Consider the following 19,627-nt stretch of genomic DNA (forward strand, 5'->3'; position numbering starts at 1 on the left):
ACAGGGAGGTCAGCCTCAGATCCAGACCCTAAGCCAGGAGACTAACTAGCTTTAGTCTCAAACATACACCTAACACACATCTAGAGCTGGCCTCAGATGGGCCTGGGTAGGTGGGGCAGTTGTAATCTCTAGACTGGGAAGGATGGGCCTGTCCTTACACTCGTCTGTAGAGAAAGATCCTAACTGGCCCTTGGAAGTAGTGAGACAATGCACACACCCCTGCAACTGTGCACACACCTCCTGGGCCAGCCGGTTGATCTTCAGCTGCTTCTCCTTCTCCAGCATCTCTTCTTTCTCTTTGTAGAGCTTTTGCTCAAATTCCAGTTCTTTCTTGTTCTTTCGCAAGTCCTGCAGGCTGTCATACTTGGCTTTCTTCTTCTCTTTCTCTTTCTGGGCAGATGGAGCGTTGTGCGTGTGATAAGGTGACAAAAGCTGTTGGCACTAGCATAGGACAGCAAGCAGGGCATCCAGCTTCCAGACAGGACAAGGCAGACTGCCTCAGTGAGCCCCACTCCCAGGTCTGTCCTGTCACACTGGGCAAGGGACCTCAGGTTGAGGTCAGGGAGGGCATTGCTACCCATTCTAGAGTGGGAGACATACTCCTCCATCAGCCAGAACTGGCTTATGTTCACTAACTAGCTGTGTGACCTTTTGGCTAAATTCTGTAATCTCTCTGGGCCTGAACTCATCACATCTCTAAAGGAGGGAAAACAGCTGCCCCATATGCTTCTAGCCAGTGCCCATGAAAGACCATCTATGAAAGGGCTTTGTAAATCTCAAAGGACTACTCAATGAAAGGCATCATATTCACTTCCCAGGACCTGGTGCTTGCCTTCCCCAGCATCAGAGGAGAAAGGTGACTCCTGTTCAGATGCTAGAGATGCATTCTGGGAGATTCTAGAAAATTCGAGAGAGCTAGTCAACCTGCTGTGCAAATGTCATCTACCCTGGTCTGGACGTGGGGCCTTAAGCCAGGGACACTGGATTCATTCTTGATCTGTAATCTGAACACTGTCTCACCCAGAGCGTCCAAAGCTGGGGTTCCCTCTAAAACTGTGTCTTCAACTGAAAACTGCAGGATTTGGGGGTGCAGGGTCAGGAGGAAGCCACAAACTCAGACAGGTCAAGTCGCTTGCCCAAAGCCAGACATCCAGGCCTGAGTCCTCCAGGTCCCAGTCTTTCACTGTGCTCAGATAATCCGGGGGCAGAGGGACACAGCAGGTGAGAGATTGCTCCCATCACACAGCAGAGAGCACAGACAGCACTCAGAAAGAGGATGCAGAGAAAACCAGTCAAAATCAGGGCAATTTCCAGAACAACTGTGCCTCTGTCTATCATGGCTTCCTGCTTTTCTGCTCTGAGTCTGCTCAGAGTCCATGGCCCGGAATGAGGGGCAACAGTGGAAGCAAACTTTTCTTGTTAAATGATTTAGGGGTGTCTCTAGACATCTGAAGGGCTCATCTTGCCCCTACTAAAGACAACCCTATCACTACAAACAGCTGATATGCTTTGGAAATGCTTGCCTCTGGGACCTGCCTCCAGAGCAGTCCACGGCATCCAAAGGAAATGTTTCTCTTGGCTTCGATTCTGCTTGTTTCATGGCTACCCCGCTCACCAGGGCCCCAGCTCAGCTCAGAGGTGAATTCCCACATCATGGTGTAGGTCCAGACAGCAATCCTCAGCAGGAGCCAGAAATGTTCTACTAAGTGGCAGCTAGCTAGAATAAGGTCATGGTCTCCTCAGGGGCCACCATGATAGGAGTGGCCATTCTATCAGTTAGAAAACAAAACCTACAGCGATTTCACAGCTAGAGTGGGCTCCTGAGAAGGGTAGTGACAGGAGACAGCTCCTGTCCCAATCTCAGTAAAAGCATCTACTATCAGATGCAGATAGGTAAACTCCTCTATCCCTATACAGGTAACTTAGATGCCCACAATTCTGCCTTCCCTGCCAGGCTGGGAGCTCCTGCAAATTAGGCCATGCATGATTCCGTGTGTGTGTGTGTGTGTGTGTGTGTGTGTGTGTGTGTGTGAAGTGCACATGTTGCTGTAGGTACATGTGCAGAGAGCAGAGGATAGCCTTAGGTAGAGGTCCTTGGGAACCTTCCACCTTTTGTCTAAGACAGCCTCTATTGTTGGAACGGAATTTCCCAGCCAAGGCCTGGGGATCTCCAATCTGCCTGCCTCTGCCCCCATCTGGTCATCTCTAAGATTACAGGCATGCTATTACAACCAGGTTTTTCTGTGGGTTCTGGGATCTGAACTCAGTCCCTTACACTTGAGAAGTAAACCTTTACCCACTGAGCCATCTCCCCAGCCTCAAGTCACTCAAGCAGCTCTTGTGAAGGGTCCTGGACAAAACCGTAACTGCTCCAGGCCCTGCACAGACTGGGGCCACATGAACTAGTGGCCTTGGACTGAGAGGACTTGTGGCCAGCGTAAGAGACCTGGATCTCTTCTTTCAGATCTGGGGGTTTGACTACTGATACTCATGGCTGTGGATGCATTCCTTAGCTCCAGCTGCTGAGAAACAAACCATGTCTGGTGGTTCTGGACAAAGTGAAGATGGCTTTCCAGAGCTGGTGTGAGGGCTATTCTTGTCTTGTGCCCTTAATCGTCAGTTATATTCATGGCAAACATCCATTTCCATCTATCTACCAACAACTGTTGTCTTTGGGAAACAGAAACCAATGAAACAGAAGCCAGAATAGAACGACAATTATGGGGAATCTAGACTGACTAAGAGCAACTTCCAAGGAACATAATTCCTGTGTGCAGAACATTCCAGCTCACTGACATTTCCACAGCTATTAGTGTTTGGAGAGCCCATGCCCTACCTGTTTGTTTTGATTATTATTTCCTGTAAAATCTAGGGGCATATGTATATATGTATATATGTGTAGTGTCTGTATCTGTGTGCGGCACACACATGTGCAATCTATATACATACATATATACATGAGTATGTTCACACATATGTGTACTGTATCTGCTGTTCTCTTTAGCCACGTTCTAATAGAGACTATAAAGGGAAGAATTATCAGGCTAACTCAATGAGACTCCCCCAAACATGCCCAGCCTCAAGCCTGCAGCGAGGATAACTACAAACGTAGCCCAATACAAAAACATAGACTTACTTAAAATATGAGATTATTCTTGCAAGGCTTCTGTAACTTGACTGTATTTGAATTTTATAGGTGACAATGCCATGTCACAATGTCAAAGAGTGGACAGTAGGACTTCAAGCCATGGATTTAGCCTGTGGCATGGAGAGCACAATCCTAGGAGATCACACACTTTCTGAGACTATAACAGGGTGGGAAGGAGTCCTGCAGGAGCTGTAGCCTAAGCCTGTTCACTGCTGTGCAAAGCTGGTATCACAGGTAAGAACTCACATGTGTCAGGAATAACACTGCTTCTGTGTAACAGGCGTGTGCTGCCCAGTTCCCCAAGCTCACGCACGGCCATTGCTTTGTTTCTAAGGGACCTTGCTAGAGTGAGCTGAGCTGGTTGAGTGATGTCATATAGCTGAGTTAACTCAGATTGATGCCAGCAGCCTGATTTCTAAATACCAAGCCATCTTGAATGTCTAATATACAGTACAGATATTAACTGTGGCATTTTCATAATCAAATGTTGATGAAATTTAGTAAGGCAAAAGATGAGAGTTTTATGGGGCCTGGAGATAGTATAATAAGATTTAGATAGAAAATTAAAGGTCTCAGAGAATGGAAAGATACATAATCCTAGACCCAAGCAGAGATAGGTCTAGGGAATAGTTGGAATTAATATGGCTGTTTCCCCAAACTCGGGTGCCAAATTCCACACAAGCTGCATCTGGCAGGGTCGTTATAAACTGCTTTATGTCACCCACCCTGGCATTTTTACCTTGCGAATCTCAGGCTTCTGGTCAAGGCTCTGGTCTTGCTTGGAATACCAAGTCTGAAGTTGCTTGCCCCCGTCCAATTCCATCAGAACTACCCAGGGCTTAGATAAATCTCATGCTAAGAATGCTTGCTTTCCCTTCCATGGCATCTCTACCACAGTGCCCCTGCCAGATATCAGACAGACAGAGTCAAAGAGTCAGCTTGCAAGTGAACAAGGAGAAGAAATGTTTGGAAAAGACCACAGCTCACATAAGACTCACGGCACCTTGCTCAGGCCTGTCCTACCTTCCGGATGGTTGGGAATTTGCCATCATAACGGTAAAACCACCCAAAGGCTACAAGGACAGAGAAAAATGATGAGACGCAGCATCCATAGGCAACAGTTGGGAACTGGGCTCTCAAGGAACATGTGGCTTTGTGAAATCCAACAGCAAAATCATGCTCTCTGGTCCACTTTCCCTGACCTGACGAGGGATCTGGGCAAAGCAGGCTGGAGACTGCTTGAGCACTGCCCTGATTCTCAGACTCCAGGTTACCATGCCTTTGGAAAGACATGCTTTTCAAAATCACAGAACGACTGCAAACACAAACCACGCAGAAAGCAAGAAAAGTACTCCCCAAGCAGATGCCTGCTTTCCACAGCTGAGAAATGGCTTCAAATAAGAGGCAGCCAAGCCTCTGCCTGGAACTGCTCCAGACAGAGCCCAAGTGTCTCACAGCACAGCTTGCAGCCCCTCTTTAAACACCAGAGAAAGGCAGTCATTTTAGAAGGTTCTGGAAGGGTATTGTGTTAACAGCAAGCAGGGGATAAGCTTCCAGAAAGGAGATTCCCTACCCAGATCAGATAAACGAGGCATAGTCTCCTTGCCTAGGCAACAACACAGTGGGACAGTACCCCAGACCCGAGCCCTCAAGGCTAGCGCTGATAGCCCATGCTTGGCTCTCGGTGCTGGCCTGGGTATTGAGCTCAGGATTAGATCAGGCACACCAGCCCAGTGTCTAATGTGGGAGGGGTCTACGGAGTCTTATGGGAAAGGCCAGAGAAGTGGGGATACTTGGGGTGGCAGTATTTAAGTATTCGAGCCATTGGCTCAGCTGTTCTGCCAAGTGGCAGGTTAAGTTTTTAACCTAGCCATGAAGCTTGTCCCTAAAGTTTGGCATTCTGTGCACAGGCCAAGCAGAAGCCAGGCGCATCCTCACAGACCCCAGTGGTTCCCATCACGGTCCTGCTCTTTTGAGCTGGTGTCTCCACTATGTCTGAAGGAGGTGGGCAGAGCAAGCAGGGCAGCCAAGCCAGGGAGTGGAGCGTGGGCGCCAACCTGCTGTCCCTGCTCCGTGATTCCATCCAGGTGGTCTGCAGGCTCCAGTTTGGCCTCAGCTCCCTGATCATCTACCCAAGGGACGAGAGGGACAAGCTGATGATCCAAGAGGATTCACAAGAGGGGTGTGAAGGAGCCCAGGAAGCTGTGGAGCCAAGAGCAGCAGCAGGGCTCGAGAGCCTCCAGCTAAGCTCTGTTGCTCTGGCAGGTGCACACAGTGCTTTGAACCTCAGTAGTTTGGACTCTTCTGTCTGTTAAATGAATTAACAGTAGGGACCTCTAACCTGACATCAGCATGAGGATCATTTTGCAGGACACTGAGCTGAAAGCTGGAGGTGCTGGAAGAAGCTGGCAGTATCAGAAAATTATGTAGGATTGAGGAGAGGAGCTTTCCATGGGATACTGGATCTTACTTCTCACTGCCCTTGTCTTAGGGCTTTGCATCTCCTGGGGGTTATCTGAGCTATGTGGGCAGTAGATGAAGGCTGGGCCTCCCAAGGAAGCTGCACACACAGGCCGCATGTTGTGAGTATAATAGGAGTCTCAACATCATGTGGAAACAACTATCCATTCTAGCTATTTACAGCCTGGATCCTGACCTCCCTGGAACCCCAGCAGGAAGCACTGTGTTTCATTATTTCCTAAGGTCTCCTTTCTCAGGGGCTGTGCTCAGTTGCTCTGCTTTTGGCTCCACTCCTGAGTACCAGACAGAGGAACACTGGTGCTCAGGGAAGACACAAAGGACTACTTAGTTTAATAGAAAACTCCCACCAACTTTTGAAACATGGGTCTATTAGGTGGACAACAATTGAGGGGTATCCTTGAGGGAGAGGGGGCTAGTGATGTCTCATTTAAGCCCCTTGTCTTCCAGCTAAGGGAAGGGGTCCTTGGTTTAAAAAAAAAAAAAACTCTCCTTTCTCACACTCTGCTGCTAAGCTAGGAAAGTGTCTTTTTGGCGTCTCTGTGACAGTGTGTCCTAGCTCTGAGAGCTTGGCAGTGTTGGGCGTGGCTGGTAGGCCATGGGTAGGTGGCTGAGGCAGCTGTCTGGCTCCCACTGGAGCCAGGGTTGCAAGATGCCAATGCAGGTGTCCCAGGCACTTCTCTGGTTGCTTACAAAAGCAGAGCCCACCCCTCACAGGCACAGGAACCTGAGTCAAGTCTAAGTGCTGGCTAATTGATCCAGAGCTGAAGGTGGTCAAGGAGGAGCTACTTAGATGAGTTTCTGCTGGCCGTGCAGCCTTCCCTTACCTCTGTGGCCTCTGTGGAGGAGGCAGGGGAGAAGCAGGCTGGCGCTTCTCAGAGGCCTGGCTGCATCTGTGGACCAGCCCTGAATGCAAGTTACAGCCATAAATGCTGCCAATTGACAAGATATACCCCCCCAGGGGGAGGCAAAGCCCTGGGTGTGTCGGTGAGGGAGTTTCTAGATTGAGTTAACTGAGGTGGGAACACCAAGCCTAATGTGGGGAGCACCATCTCATGGGCTGGGATACCAGGCTGAATAAAAAGGAACAAATTAGCTGAGTACCAGCTCCTATACCTCTCCCTGTGTCGGTGTGTGTTATGTGTGGTGGTGTGTGTGGTGTGTATGTGTGGTGTGTGCAAGGTATCGTATGTGTGTGCATGTGGTATGTGTGTGCAGTGTATGCAAGGTGTGTGTGTACTGTGTGAGTGGTGTGTGTGTGAGATGTGTGTATGTGTGTGTGTGGTGTGTGTATATGTGTGTGTGGTTTGTGTGATCTGTGTGTGTGTGTGGTGTGTGTGAGAGGTGTGTGTATGCGTGTGTGGTGTGTGTGTTCTCTCTCTGTGTGTGCATATGTGTGTGTGGTGTGTGGGCGTTTCTTAGACTATGGACATGATGTGACCAGATACATCATATGCCAGTTGCTCTGACTTCCCTGTCACGATGGACTGTATCTTCAAATTGTGAGCCTAAGCAAACCGCTCTTCCTTAAATTGTTTTGGTCACAGCAGCAAGAGAAGGATCAAATATGGAGCTAATGGCTGCATGGTGAAGCCAGATGGCTGCAACGGCTTCCCCAGGGGGAGCCAGGACAAAGTCATCCATCTGAGCACGTGTACTGCCTCAGGATACTGTAGTCTGAGCAAGGGAAAACTCTTGTCCCTTTTACTCAGGAAACTCAATTTGGTTAAGAAGTATTAAATAAATACCTAGCCTGTGAAAGGCCTTTTATTTTCCATAATCCCTGAGAGGGCGTACTCTCTGCAAAGCGGAGACCCAGTTTCTAGAAGGTACCACACTGGCTCGGATTACTTTCACAGAAGCAATTAAAATCGATTTCTCTCCTTCTGAAGCTCCTATTTCACTCACAAGGGCAAATTAGCTCCCGTCTAACATACGGATCATTCACTGAAAATTTATCTCAGGCCACATCCTCAGCAAATACGAACTAACTTGGGCGAGGGTGATGAGAGTGTGCTTTGTCATCTCTGAAGATGACACCTGTGCCCTGCTGCCAGGAAGGGACGCCCCAGGGAAGAGTGAAATGGAAGAATCTTGACAGACACCTTACACCACTGTTCTGGTGTTGGCATGGGTGTAGGGCTCAGGTGGGATCTCAAATTGGCTGAGTTAACTAGACCCCATGGCAATGAGGAACCTTGGTTTTCGGGTCCCGGGATACACCCACCTGGAGGTTCCCACAATTTGGGCCTTGTGCTCTTGTGAGCACAGTAAGGTGAGGAGAACCTGTTCGTGTCAATCACAGTTAGAAAGGGACAGTGAGTGGGACTGAACATGCATCCAGGAATGAGGGACTGCTTGGAGGCCCTCTCCTCCACTAGCTGCTGAAACATCCTGGAAGATGGGATTGAGAGCAGGGAGCTGGGAAGCTTCTGATGGAGGCCTGGGCTGAAACCAGAGGAAGAACACACAACTGCTGAAGAGGAGATGGGGAGGGCAAGGAGAGCTTAGGCCCAATGTGGTATACCCCCAGACTCGAGAGAGTACATGGAGGGGGGGTCTCATGCTCCTCTCTCTGCCTCCATCCTCAGCGTGCTAATGGCAGGAGTGGAGTGATGGGGGCACTTTGACTGGCTGTTCCCCCCAGCTGCCTGGCAACCTTAGACCACCAGAGATCTACCCTTTCTTTCTCCATGCTGGTTTCAATACAGTGCTAGTTCAGACCCAGGCCAGAAGACAGCATGCCATTCAGCAAGCTCAGGGAGTCGCCCTATAAGCCAGCCCACATCTGCCAAGCTCTCTGTACCCTCTACAGCATACCAAACATCTGCTGCCTCTGTGCCATGGGATATGATGCGGGAGCTGGTGCATGAACCACACCAAGACAAGGAGGGTGAGCAGACCCCTCCTACCATGGCCACAGCTGATGGTCCCTGAGTGAAATACAGCGCAGATATCCCTGGGGTAGTCACCTGGGGAGGTGCTGATGAGGGGGAAAGGCCATAGTTCTGTCCAGCCCCTTGGCACCACCCCATCCCAGACTGATTGTACATACACTTGGGCTTGCGAAGGGGTGCCGGGTGCACCTCTGCAGTGATGGTTTTAGGCAGGATAAGCTGTTCCTTTGAGCCCCAGTCTTCTTCCCACTGCTTCTTAAACTTCTCTTCCTCCTCCACGATCCTGAAATGAGACCACCACCCTCGCAATCAGAGGGAGAACCTTCAGAGGCTCAACTGTGGCTACCAGAGGACCCTGACTGTCTTGGGAAGGGGAGGCTTCACAGCTCTAGCCCAAGCTAGGATCAGCGCTGCAGAAGGAGGTCTAAACTCAGCAATGCACTCTGGCTGCACTGAGATGAAAGACTTGGTTAGAATTAAAGAGGGGGTGCAAGAAAAGAGTATTTAGAGTGGAGTCGGCAGCTGCAGGTGGCTTGTCTCACTCCTGTGAACATGTGTGGGACCAGTGCTGGGAGCAGGCTGAGCCCTGTCCTGTTATTCTGCCTTCTATGGAACGACAGCTTCAGGCTGTGCCTTGCCCTGAGTGACTCCATCATAAAAGCAGCAGAGAGAAAATGCAGAGGTGGGTGACTCTACTATTGTGTGACCAGGTCCACCCACGATAGCTCACTCCCAAGAGTAGAGAGCTCCCACCTACAAACTTACCCAAGCAAGCTGGGAACATACGGGTAAATGGGTGTACGACAACTGTATGGCAAAAGCAAACCCTGAATCTTACCCAACACGCTAGACTAGTGAAGGCCCCCAACCTGGACCCCATAAAGAGGACACCTGATGTTGTAATGGTGACAGTCCCATTGACTGGTCACCTGACTATCCAGGGTATGTTAAATGACTGACAGACATATCTAGGGACTGACAAACCAGGCAATCCCCACCTGTCCCTGCTGCTTCTGCTCCTGTAACACCGTGTAGTATGCTATGTGGGAGTTATGACAGTAACTAAGGCTGGAAAAAGAGAGGTAAATTGGAACTATTTGGTGCATTTGAGCTGTCGACATCGATGCAGCTTGTGACTTTCTTCTGAGTCACTAAATTCTACTATTGTGGAATGACACAAGGGTGTCTATGTTTCTGACTAGCTGAGCTCAGGACATGCAGACACGGGCGCTTGGGATAGACCCCAACCCACTCACTCCTCCATCTCCTTCCGGTATCTCTCGTTTTCCTCGGCGGCCTTCTGGGCGATTTCCTTTCTCCTCCTAAAACAAACAGAGGTTGCCCTGTGTGAGTGTATGTCCAGAGTGGTTCTGCAAAGTCTGGACCTCTACTCTGAGGGAATTTCATCTGTGCTGCTGGGCAGAGAGTCTGTGCTATGGGAGCAGGTAGCAGGTCCACAGGTGTGTCGGCTCCCATTCAAAGGTGAAGCAGGCACCACGTACCAGGCCGATTCTGTGATGGAGGAGATGGAGTGGCACCCTCTTCCCTTTCCCAAACACTTAGTACCCAAAATGTATCAGAGCTGTCATTTTGGCAGCGGTTTTTATTTGAGTTGCTTGTGCTATCGATTTTCTCAGCCCGCTATTTCAAACATGCAGAGGTGGACTTATCACCACAGGTGGGTGTCCCTGTGGGCACTGCCAGACTCCTGACCTAGACTGTATAGATTAGCATCCCAGCCTGGCCACCTATGATCCTGGACATAGGTGGCTTCACCTCACTAAGCCTCGCCCTTCTTGCCTATCCAATGCATTGACTCCATCTACCTCCCAGGGTTGCCATGGGAGCTAAACTAGGAACATAAAGCGAGTCCAGAAATGAACAACACAATATGCATGGCGCATGCTGACTGTGGCCAGCAGGAGCCTCTGTATAGCACCGGTGCCTGAAAATCAGGGCTCTTTAGCAACGAGTCAGGCTGTCTAGGACCGGAACGGACACTGTAATCTGCCACTGAGGGCACAACAGAAAGAATGCCGCTGGCCAGGACAAGCAGGCAGAAGTCAAGTGTTTGGTCTGGATGTGAGCAGGTCCCCAGTAGGCCACTCACTGGCGCTCCATCTCCTGCTGCTCCTGGAGGATCTTGTTGGACTCCATTGCCAGCCGCTTCTGCATGAGGAGCTCCTGCCGTTGGAGCTCACGTTGCCGTGCCTCCTCCTGCCGTTCCCGGTCTGTCATGAACAGCTCCCTGCCCTGTTGAGGGGTGACTGTGAAAGCTCAGCCCCTGGGGAGAAGGGACTGCCCCTGTCATGGGGGTTAGGAGTCATGGGGAGCCATTGCCTCCTTCTGACTTACAGCTCCAGCTACGACGGAGATGGTCAGGCTGCGGCTACTCTTCAGGACATTCACAGCCTGTGGACACAGGGACAGTCATTCCGCTGGGGCCTGACAGTCAGACTGGAGCAATGCAGGCTGGGAGCATAAGGGTCTCTCAGCCATCAATCACAGCACTGGCTGGACGAAGTGTATGAAGAGGAGATATAGCAGGTGGGGACCTCTCACCTCCTTGTGATCCATGTTGGAGAAGTCAATGCCATTGACTTCCACAATCTGGTCCCCTGTCTGGGCAAGAAACAGAAAAGGGTCAGTGTGTGTGCGTGCGTGCGATCCCTATATTCATGTGCAGGAAGGTCTCCTGGCATGCCAGACATAAAGGCTGGTGGTCAAGCAGCCGAATTCTAACTCTTTCCGGGGAACAGATTCGGTGGCCTGCTCTGATAGGGATCTGGGGGGGGGGGGGCCTCGAGCTCACCCTGGCACCCACCCCCCGCCATGATGGTCTTCTTGGCTATCAAACATCACACTACTACAAATTAGTTATCTATTGCTAAATAATGACTTTTCCTTTACAAAGTTTAGTTAATGGACAGAAGACTCTGGACTTTCCAAACAGCAGAGGCTTTGTTGGTCCCTCATTACAGTAACAGTCATGGTTGATGTTTATTGATCAACTTTGAGTCCCTGGCACAGAAGGTTTGACTTCCAGCCCTATGTTGTAGGTAGGCAGCCTTTGAAGAGCCAGTAGTGTCTTTTCTCCTGGGTGTAGGGGTAACATTAGTACCTGACCCTCAGAGTTGTTATAGGCCTTAGAATGCAGAAAGTCAACTCCCACTATCCACATGCACAGACTTAGGACCAATGGCTGCCAGAGCTGAAGAAGACAGCAGAGGAGTCTAATACCCCTTCTCTGCAAAGCCTTCCCCGCTGGAGACCACTAGGGAGTCATCAACCAGTGCTGGCCAGGAAAAAGCTAAGTGGGAAGGTACAACATCTGTTGGTGTGTGGCCCTGTCCCTCTCATCCCGGCACGTACCTCCAACCCCACCTCTGCAGACAGGGAGCCAGGCTTCACATGGCTGATGAAGATGCCAGGCTTCTGGATGGGGCCACTGGAGATGCTGTGGGATGCAGAGATGTGGGTGAGGCTCGTCCCTTGCAGCTCTGCTCATTTTTAATGACCAGCCTGTGGCCCTCTGTCTATGTGGCCAACATGTAGGATGTAGGCCGTCCTTAAATGCAAGGCCTGAGTTCCTCTGGTCCTATCTCCCTTTCAGCCTAGGCAGGAGTCACAGAAAACGCACTGAGATTTCATCTCCTCAGCCCTTCCTACAATATACCACACATGCTCCCTTTTTTTGTCTTTCTAGAACTTTCCTGTTCATTCCTTATGGCGGTAAGATTTTCACCAGATCCTGATTAAGCTAACTGCCCCAGAGTTATTGGTGCTTCTAACTTATAAACAGGATGGCACTTGTACTGTTAATTCCTCTCCCACGTCTGTGACAGACATCACTAATCAATCACAACACTCTTTCCCACCCAGTCACACAGACTCAGAACCGTCCACAGAAAGACGCCACTGTCAATCAATGGGATGACACACGTAAGAAACTGATTTGCCATTCCTGACTAAGGGGCAGATTCACCAGCATCTTTACTGTACAGTATTGTAACCATCTGTGTGGTTAGCTAGCTTCTACATTAATTAGACTACCATCTCCCAGAAAGGAGGGACTTTTAATTTTATTTTTATTTTTAAGACAGGTCTTACCTCACTAAGACTAAGGTCAAACTCACTGTGTAGCTGAGAATACCCTTGGTTTAGAGTTTTCTTGCCTCCATTTTTCCAGGGCTAGATTTAGAGATGTGCACTGCCACGCTCAGTGTTTACAATGCTGAGGTTTGCAAACAGGCCTCTCTTCGTGTTTGGCAAGCATTCTACCAGCTAAGCTACATCCTCACGCTCCAGGACGGACATTAAAAATCATCCATGGCGCTGGGCATAATTGTGCGCTCCTTTAATTTCAACACTTGGGATGCAAATGCAGGCAGATCTATGTGAGTTCAAGGCCAGCCAGGGCTACACAATGAGACTCTGTCTCAAAAACAAAATAAAACAATTTCTGGGGCTGGAAACATGGAGACTGTGGATCTATCCCTGCGTCTCAAGTTCCTTATCATAACCCCGTGTACAAACCCCATTGCTGGTGAACAAGACTCCTCAGGAGCAGGAGTGAGAAAAGCGAGAGAAAGTGTCGGGGCGTCTGGGGTCTACTAGCTGTCACTGAGTCCTGGGCACGCCCACTACCCACCTGCAGCCCAGGCCCCGGGAGCCTACTAGACTGATGAACACCTTCTTCTCCTTGGTTGTCCGATTGCCGGGACAGCCTGAGCCACCTCGCACACCCTGAAGGAGGGACAGAGACAGGTTACTGGGTCTACATGCATTCAAATATCCTCCTAAACTTGAGACTTTCTGATTTAAGTCTCCATATTCACAGAGACCAAATAGCCATCATATCCCTGGGGTATGGGTCTGGAGGCCCGCTACACCATAAGGGTGTACAGAACCATCCCTCCTTCAAGGCCAGATGCCCAACATTCATCAAAGGTAGTCCTAGGCACTTACCCCAGACTCTGACACAAACTGATCCACATACTGCCATTTGAGGGGTTCCTCGGGAGAGCTGAGGAGAAGGGGACACAGAATTCGAGCTAGTAAACACATTTGAGGGGCCTGGAATATTGAAGCTGTCACCAGCACCCTCCCCCCCCCCAGTCCAGGAGCACTGCGAGTCAGGGCGACTCAGACGAACCTGCTTACCTCTTCACAGGGATCAGGCCGATGTCTGTGGGAAACACAGCACGTTAGGATCCTTGGAGTTGGGGCCATAATCCCCACATCCCACCTGTCACAAAGCTCCCATCTGGCCTCACTCACGTCTCACTTTGATGGACACGGTCTTCTTGGTGCGGATCAGGTTGATGACTTCCTCGTGGGTACAGGAGGAGATGGAATAGCCATTGATCCGGACGATCTCGTCCCCTACCTTGGCACAGAGAGACGGGACAAACATGGGGGAGAGTGCCAAACAGAGCAGAAGGCCCACTACCAGTTGCCCACAGCCCTGAAGGGGCTGACAACCAGCAAAAGCTTCTATCTGTGCTGCAGTACCAGGTCACAGCCAAGCACCACTCTGACAGCTGAGGGATCCAAGGCAGGCAACATTTTCAGTTCCCGGCTGGACAAACCAAGATCTGGGCTGGGAAAAGCAGGCAGTGGGCAGGTAGTGGAGCTGATGCAGGAGTCAGGACTCTGTCCCCTCATCTTGGTGCTTCTGTCACTGAGGTACCATCAGGTTCTGAGGTCCAGCAGCCCACATGGCCTTTGTCCCTTCCTGCCCTCAGAAGTGGGCTCTTGTCTCTGTTACTTACTAACACACACACTGTGAGCCAGAACAGGGACCTAGGACTCTTCACCCAAGCTCACATCACTAATGCCAACATGCAGTCTCTTTTGTTCCCTCCCAGTGAAGTTAAACTGACTTCTGAATCTTGATTCTGGGAGCAAAGAAAGAACAGAATGAATACAGGGCTCTGTGCTCTGTGGGCTCTAATACTTCCTTCTTAATTCTTATTAGGTATATGACTTGAGTCAAGTGTCTTGACTTCCCTGAAACATAGTTTCTCTCATATATAAAACAGCAACACAACAGAGCTGTTGAGAATTAAACATATGTGTACGATGTGTAAGGCCATCCAGTACGGTCCATGGCAGCTTCTTAATAAGCGGTTGTTATTGAGGAGGCCTCTGCCTGTGGATCCAGCTCTGAGAGGCACACAATGATGAGACTGCCCCCTGCTGGCCATCACTGCTCCCTTCTCCTAGCACTTGGGCCTGAGCTCTTCAATAAGAACTGAAAGATCCCTGGATATCAACATCTCATGAAAGAGGAGCCAGTGGGGTAGAGGTGGGCATCAGGGGTGCAGGAGTCAGGGGTGGTGATGATGTATTGCCCAAGACCACGAAGGCAGCAGCTGCCACACAGGAACAGAACCCGGTGTCCTTCTGCAGGCTGAGGCTGTGGGCTTCACTGAAACCCCATGCAGGGTCCCTTGGAGACAAGCTGGCACATGTGGGAAACTCAGGCTGGACACTGAGGGAACGCGGTCTTGGGTTGGGTTTGCAGACTGCGACACTCCTGTAGTCACCTCTTCTTACTATCTGGGAAGGGTCTGCCCCCTGTCTGGGGCCAACACCCATCTTCTAAGCATCCTGACAGGAGGGCTCACTAAAGAACTTCCTACATTTCTGGGGGCACTAAGCTCAGAGAGGACATCGGTAGAGTTCCCTGAACCTATTTTCACGACCCCAAAGGAGAAACTTGTGTTTCTGCTCTGCATGGAACCTCCGAAAAGGCCTTTATGTCGGACCACAGAGGCACTATGAAGAAACAGAGGCTCAGGGAGGTGACGTGATTTACTCAAAATTATCCAGTGAGCTAAGAGTCAAGTCTACCTGACAGACAACACACGTTGGAAAAGAAGGGCCTGTGTCCGGTCCCTTGTGTCTCGCCTGCCCTGGGTTCCTGTCACCTGGTCAGAGCCCCGCAGTCCTACGGGAAGGCAGGGATTCCCTGACCATTTTATAGAGGGGACAGGAAAGGCATGGAGGATCATTTTCTGTATGAGCAAGCAGCCAGTTGCATACTTCTGTGAGTAAAGGATGTGGTTAAATATAAAATAGGTTTGTAAAAAATCTTAAGTATCCAGGAGGGGACAGGAATAGCATGGCTGAAGTCCCAGGATGAGGTCCTTTAGAAGGTTTAAGCAATCCCCTGCAGGACACCCAGCCTCTGGTCAAATCCCTCTTGCTCTCTAGAATCTTCTCTGTGTTGTCTTCTAGCATGAGAAACTTGACCCCTGATTTAGTCAGTGAATAAAAGCAGTTTTGTCCTAGGTCCTCTTGAGTTGAGTCTCCTACGCTGTTACTACAGGAACTTGCCCAGGACCCTAGGCAGAAAGATTCCCACATGGCCCTTGGATAGGGTTGCAGGATCAACTTCCCTCTCCCCCTTCCTCTACATGGAACCCTGCAAAAGAGCCTTTGTATGTGACAACCTGAGGGACAGTGGGACAAAGAAGAGATGGGCCCAGCCGCCCCAGAAAGAGGGTTGGCATTTCATAAGCCCGAGAAGCAGGTGGGAAGCTGCGAGTCTGGGTTTCAGGAGAGTGCCCTGCTGCCCTCCTTCCTGGGGCTCTGCAGGGAAGCGCTTGTCCTCAGAGAGCTCACTCTGGAAAAAAGGGGCCCAGCTGACGCCAAGAGGGGAGTTCATTATGTGCTCTCCCCTGGCTGTGTTTCTGGGCTGGAAAATGTGCCACAGAGGAAAGAACAATGAAGGGGTTGAAATTTCAGACGCCACTGAGAGCCCTGAGACAGGGATTGCGAACAAAGCCCATCTGTCAGTTTGCTGTCCCCACCCCCTCCTCCTTGGTGTCTTGCACCATTAGCACTGGAGCCCCTTGGAGCCTGGCTTTGTCCCCCAATGAGGATGTTGATAACAAAATCTCTGGAACTTTCTTTACCTGGATAGCTAAAAACAACTCTGATACCCAGAGGTCTGCCTGTCCCTGCTCAGACACAAAAGTTTGGGGACCACAGTGGAGAAACTTGGGTTGCTGACATGGCTCCAGGAGACCCAAGTTCAAAGCCTGGCTCTGCTGCTTACTGACCACTGAGCCTCTGTGAACCCTATAAAATGATCCATCTCATATGTGCTGACTCGCTGGGGGGTTCACCTATCACCCCTTTACACTGCCTTGTCAGCTCAGAGCCCTGACCTCTCAGGCAGCTGTGATCCTGGTCTCACTTCACTCCCCCGTTTCAGGAATAGCCTGAAGAGACAGATGGCTTTACAGATGAAGAAAGCCAGCCTCAGGGTGGCGGCACTCCGCCAAAGTCACATGACTTTAAGGAAGACAAAGGACGGTCCAAAAGCAGTATCTGTGTTCTTAAACATCACACAGCATTAGACTAAAAGGTGGCCTGTATCAAGGTGCAGGTGCCTGCCCTAACCCTGCTCCTCCAGGAAGCAGGGGAGTTGGGGAGGGGCTCCGTGACAGTGGCAAGAGGCAGCGGTTAGGTTCCTGGCTTTATCCTAGAAAATGGGTAAGATCGGCATAGAGTTTCATGTGGAGTGTTTGCCCAGCATGTGTGAGGACACACACACACACACACACACACACACACACAAAGAAACACACATACACATAGGGACACAAACACACAGAGACACACACGTGCAGACACAGAGACACAGTTTTCCTGTATCCTGATGACTTTCACTCACCAAAATACCACTTGGACTGTTCCTTCCCCAAAGGCTTAGGAAAATGGGAGTCCACATTGTGCCATAGAGTAGATCAGGAGGGAATAGGGCACCCGAGACCCTGACTCAGTTCTTCTGACTCTGTTGACTCACCTGCAGCCCAACACTGTCTGCCTGCCCACCTTTGATGAGGTGGGAGATGAAGAGTCCACAGCCAAATTCCAGGCCTCCACGCACGCTGAGGCCGAGGCCTTCTGGGTGCAGACGGTCCAGACGTACCTCCTTCAGCTTCCTGTTACAGTGATGGGGATTGGTGATGACCCAGCTCAGACCTGGTAGTCAGCACTGCACCCGGGGGTGGGATGGCCCCTCCCAGTCTCTGCCTCTGGCCTGGGGACACACCTGGAGCGTCGGGGTGTCAGCTGGTCATACTCCACCTGGTGCTTTAGTGGGATCAGGGGCCGGATGGCATCAAACAGGGGCAGACGGTTGGGCTCATTGATGACCAGCTTCAGGTCTCCCACGAGCACGGCCACATCCATGGTCCTTTGGAGATGTCAGAGGGTGGGCAAGCGTCTGAGGCATCCATCACCCTGGCTATTGCCTTTGTCCCACCCAATGCACTTCTGGGCCCTAACAGAGCTTACAAACACACACTGAGAATCAAAAGCAGGTGGGGGACCAGAGACGACAGATGAGGTGGCTGGGGACAGCTGGCTTTCTTGTTCTGTCCTAACATTCATATTCTATTGACTCTACTTGGGTACAGCTACCCCATCAGACTGGAAGCATCCTGAGGGCAGAGGGCAGTCTTTCTTGCTCACAGGATGCCTCTGAGCCCTAGCCCAGAGCCACGTCAGAAGTGTCCGTGTGCACAGACACTGAAGCTGCGAGCATGCAAGTAACACACACACACACACACGGGCTCCCAGGAGCATGGAACAGGTGCTGTCTCAGGGCTCCTGGGCTCGGCCATACACACTTACTGGTGGTACATCCGCAGCACATCATAGAGATAGTCTTTCTCTGCATCATTTTCAATTAGGAAATCCACCTGAAAGTCCAAAAAGCAGAATTATAGCGGCAGGCCCCATGAGCACCCAGCATACTCACAGTAGATCTCTGGAGGAACGGTCACTGTCCTGAGTGCCCACAGCAGTTCCTGAGGCTAAGGATGGAAGAGGAGAAGAAAACCAGGGACCAAATTGCTTGACATGTCAGATCTGTATAGAACAGTCTGGACTAACCCAGAAATATCTTATTCCAAGGCAACATGACAGGCACACACATATGAGCACACAAGACCCCCATTCAACAAGGACACACTCCCACGTTACAGCTGCCACACTCACGGCGATGTCACCTGTATTGGGAAGAAGCCCAGTCTCACCTGATGGTAGCTATAGTGGTGGATAAATGCTTTGAGGAAGGATTTAGGCCACTCACTTGGATAGCACATCCTACCCACCAGAAGCACCTACCACCAGATTCCTCGGTGCTGCCTATGCTGGGGCACTTTGCCCTGGCCTGGCCTTGACTTCTGTTCACCAGTCAGCCTCCTGGCCTCTCCCTCTCCATTCAGGTGTCCCTCCAGGGGGAGGATTAGGTTACACCATCACAGCTTTTGCTGACGTCAATAGCTGGGCCTCCAAGGTCATGTTCAGGAGCTGTTTCATCAGCACCTCCATCCTTGGGAAGCTGGGGGTCCAGGAACCCCAAATTCTGTACTTCAGCAAAGTTCAGTGTAAATCTCCAAGGGTTGCATCCTGGTTTTCTCGTTAGCCCAAGATTAAGCAACAGGGCAAGGCAGGTGCTGGGGGGACATCAGGGCCCCCTCTCCTTTGGTCTCCTGAACTAGTTAACATTGTGGTCCTGTCTTTGCACTTCACAGAAGCTGGTGCAAAAGCTGTGCTCTCCTGCCTGCCTGGAGCTTGGAGCAGGACCCAGACAACTATGCCTTCTCTACAGGCACCTCAAGGATTTCAGAAGATCCTAGAGCCTGTCTGCCCCAGTGCAGAGAGGACCCGAGGCCCAGGGTTTTGGATCTGAGCAGGAAATGCAGATTTCCAGTCTCCACCTTTCCTCTATGTCCACATGAGCATCTGACTGAGGCAGGAGGAACCCAGAAGGCTGTGCTCCGGGCTGAGCTCCAAGGGCTCAAAGAGTGTGTGGCACTGACTCTCAAAGCTCCCCCAGCTGCATCCCACCTCCTTACTGCAGGGACCCCCAGCAGATAGGAGATGGGGAAGCGGCATCATAGATGGTACTGAATTCCCTAGGACCATAAAAGTCTTCATATGGAAGATCATGTCGCTTGATCATACTTTCTTGATGCGTGTAAAATCAAAGCCATGGGGTGAAGATGTACCCCAGTATTGGAGGGGGCCTGACAGTCACACACAAGGCTCTAGAGTTGATTGCCATCACAGGAAAATA

The 19,627-nt window shown here is 50.7% G+C and overlaps 1 protein-coding gene across 1 annotated transcript in view; it reads right to left on the bottom strand.

Moving 5' to 3' along the window:
• The window catches only part of Ush1c (USH1 protein network component harmonin), a 44,667-nt gene that overhangs the window by 15,459 nt on the left and 9,581 nt on the right, over positions 1-19,627 (bottom strand). Inside the window, 15 exon segments of the mRNA XM_038313954.1 lie at positions 238-390; positions 4,172-4,221; positions 8,682-8,806; positions 9,780-9,845; positions 10,634-10,776; positions 10,879-10,935; positions 11,086-11,145; positions 11,896-11,980; positions 13,175-13,269; positions 13,492-13,549; positions 13,687-13,711; positions 13,804-13,912; positions 17,345-17,483; positions 17,594-17,737; positions 18,178-18,245. Coding sequence (XP_038169882.1) covers positions 238-390; positions 4,172-4,221; positions 8,682-8,806; positions 9,780-9,845; positions 10,634-10,776; positions 10,879-10,935; positions 11,086-11,145; positions 11,896-11,980; positions 13,175-13,269; positions 13,492-13,549; positions 13,687-13,711; positions 13,804-13,912; positions 17,345-17,483; positions 17,594-17,737; positions 18,178-18,245 — 1,377 coding nt within the window.

This window comes from Arvicola amphibius, chromosome 12 (genome assembly GCF_903992535.2).
Source record: "Arvicola amphibius chromosome 12, mArvAmp1.2, whole genome shotgun sequence".
NCBI classification, from domain to species: Eukaryota; Metazoa; Chordata; class Mammalia; order Rodentia; family Cricetidae; genus Arvicola; species Arvicola amphibius.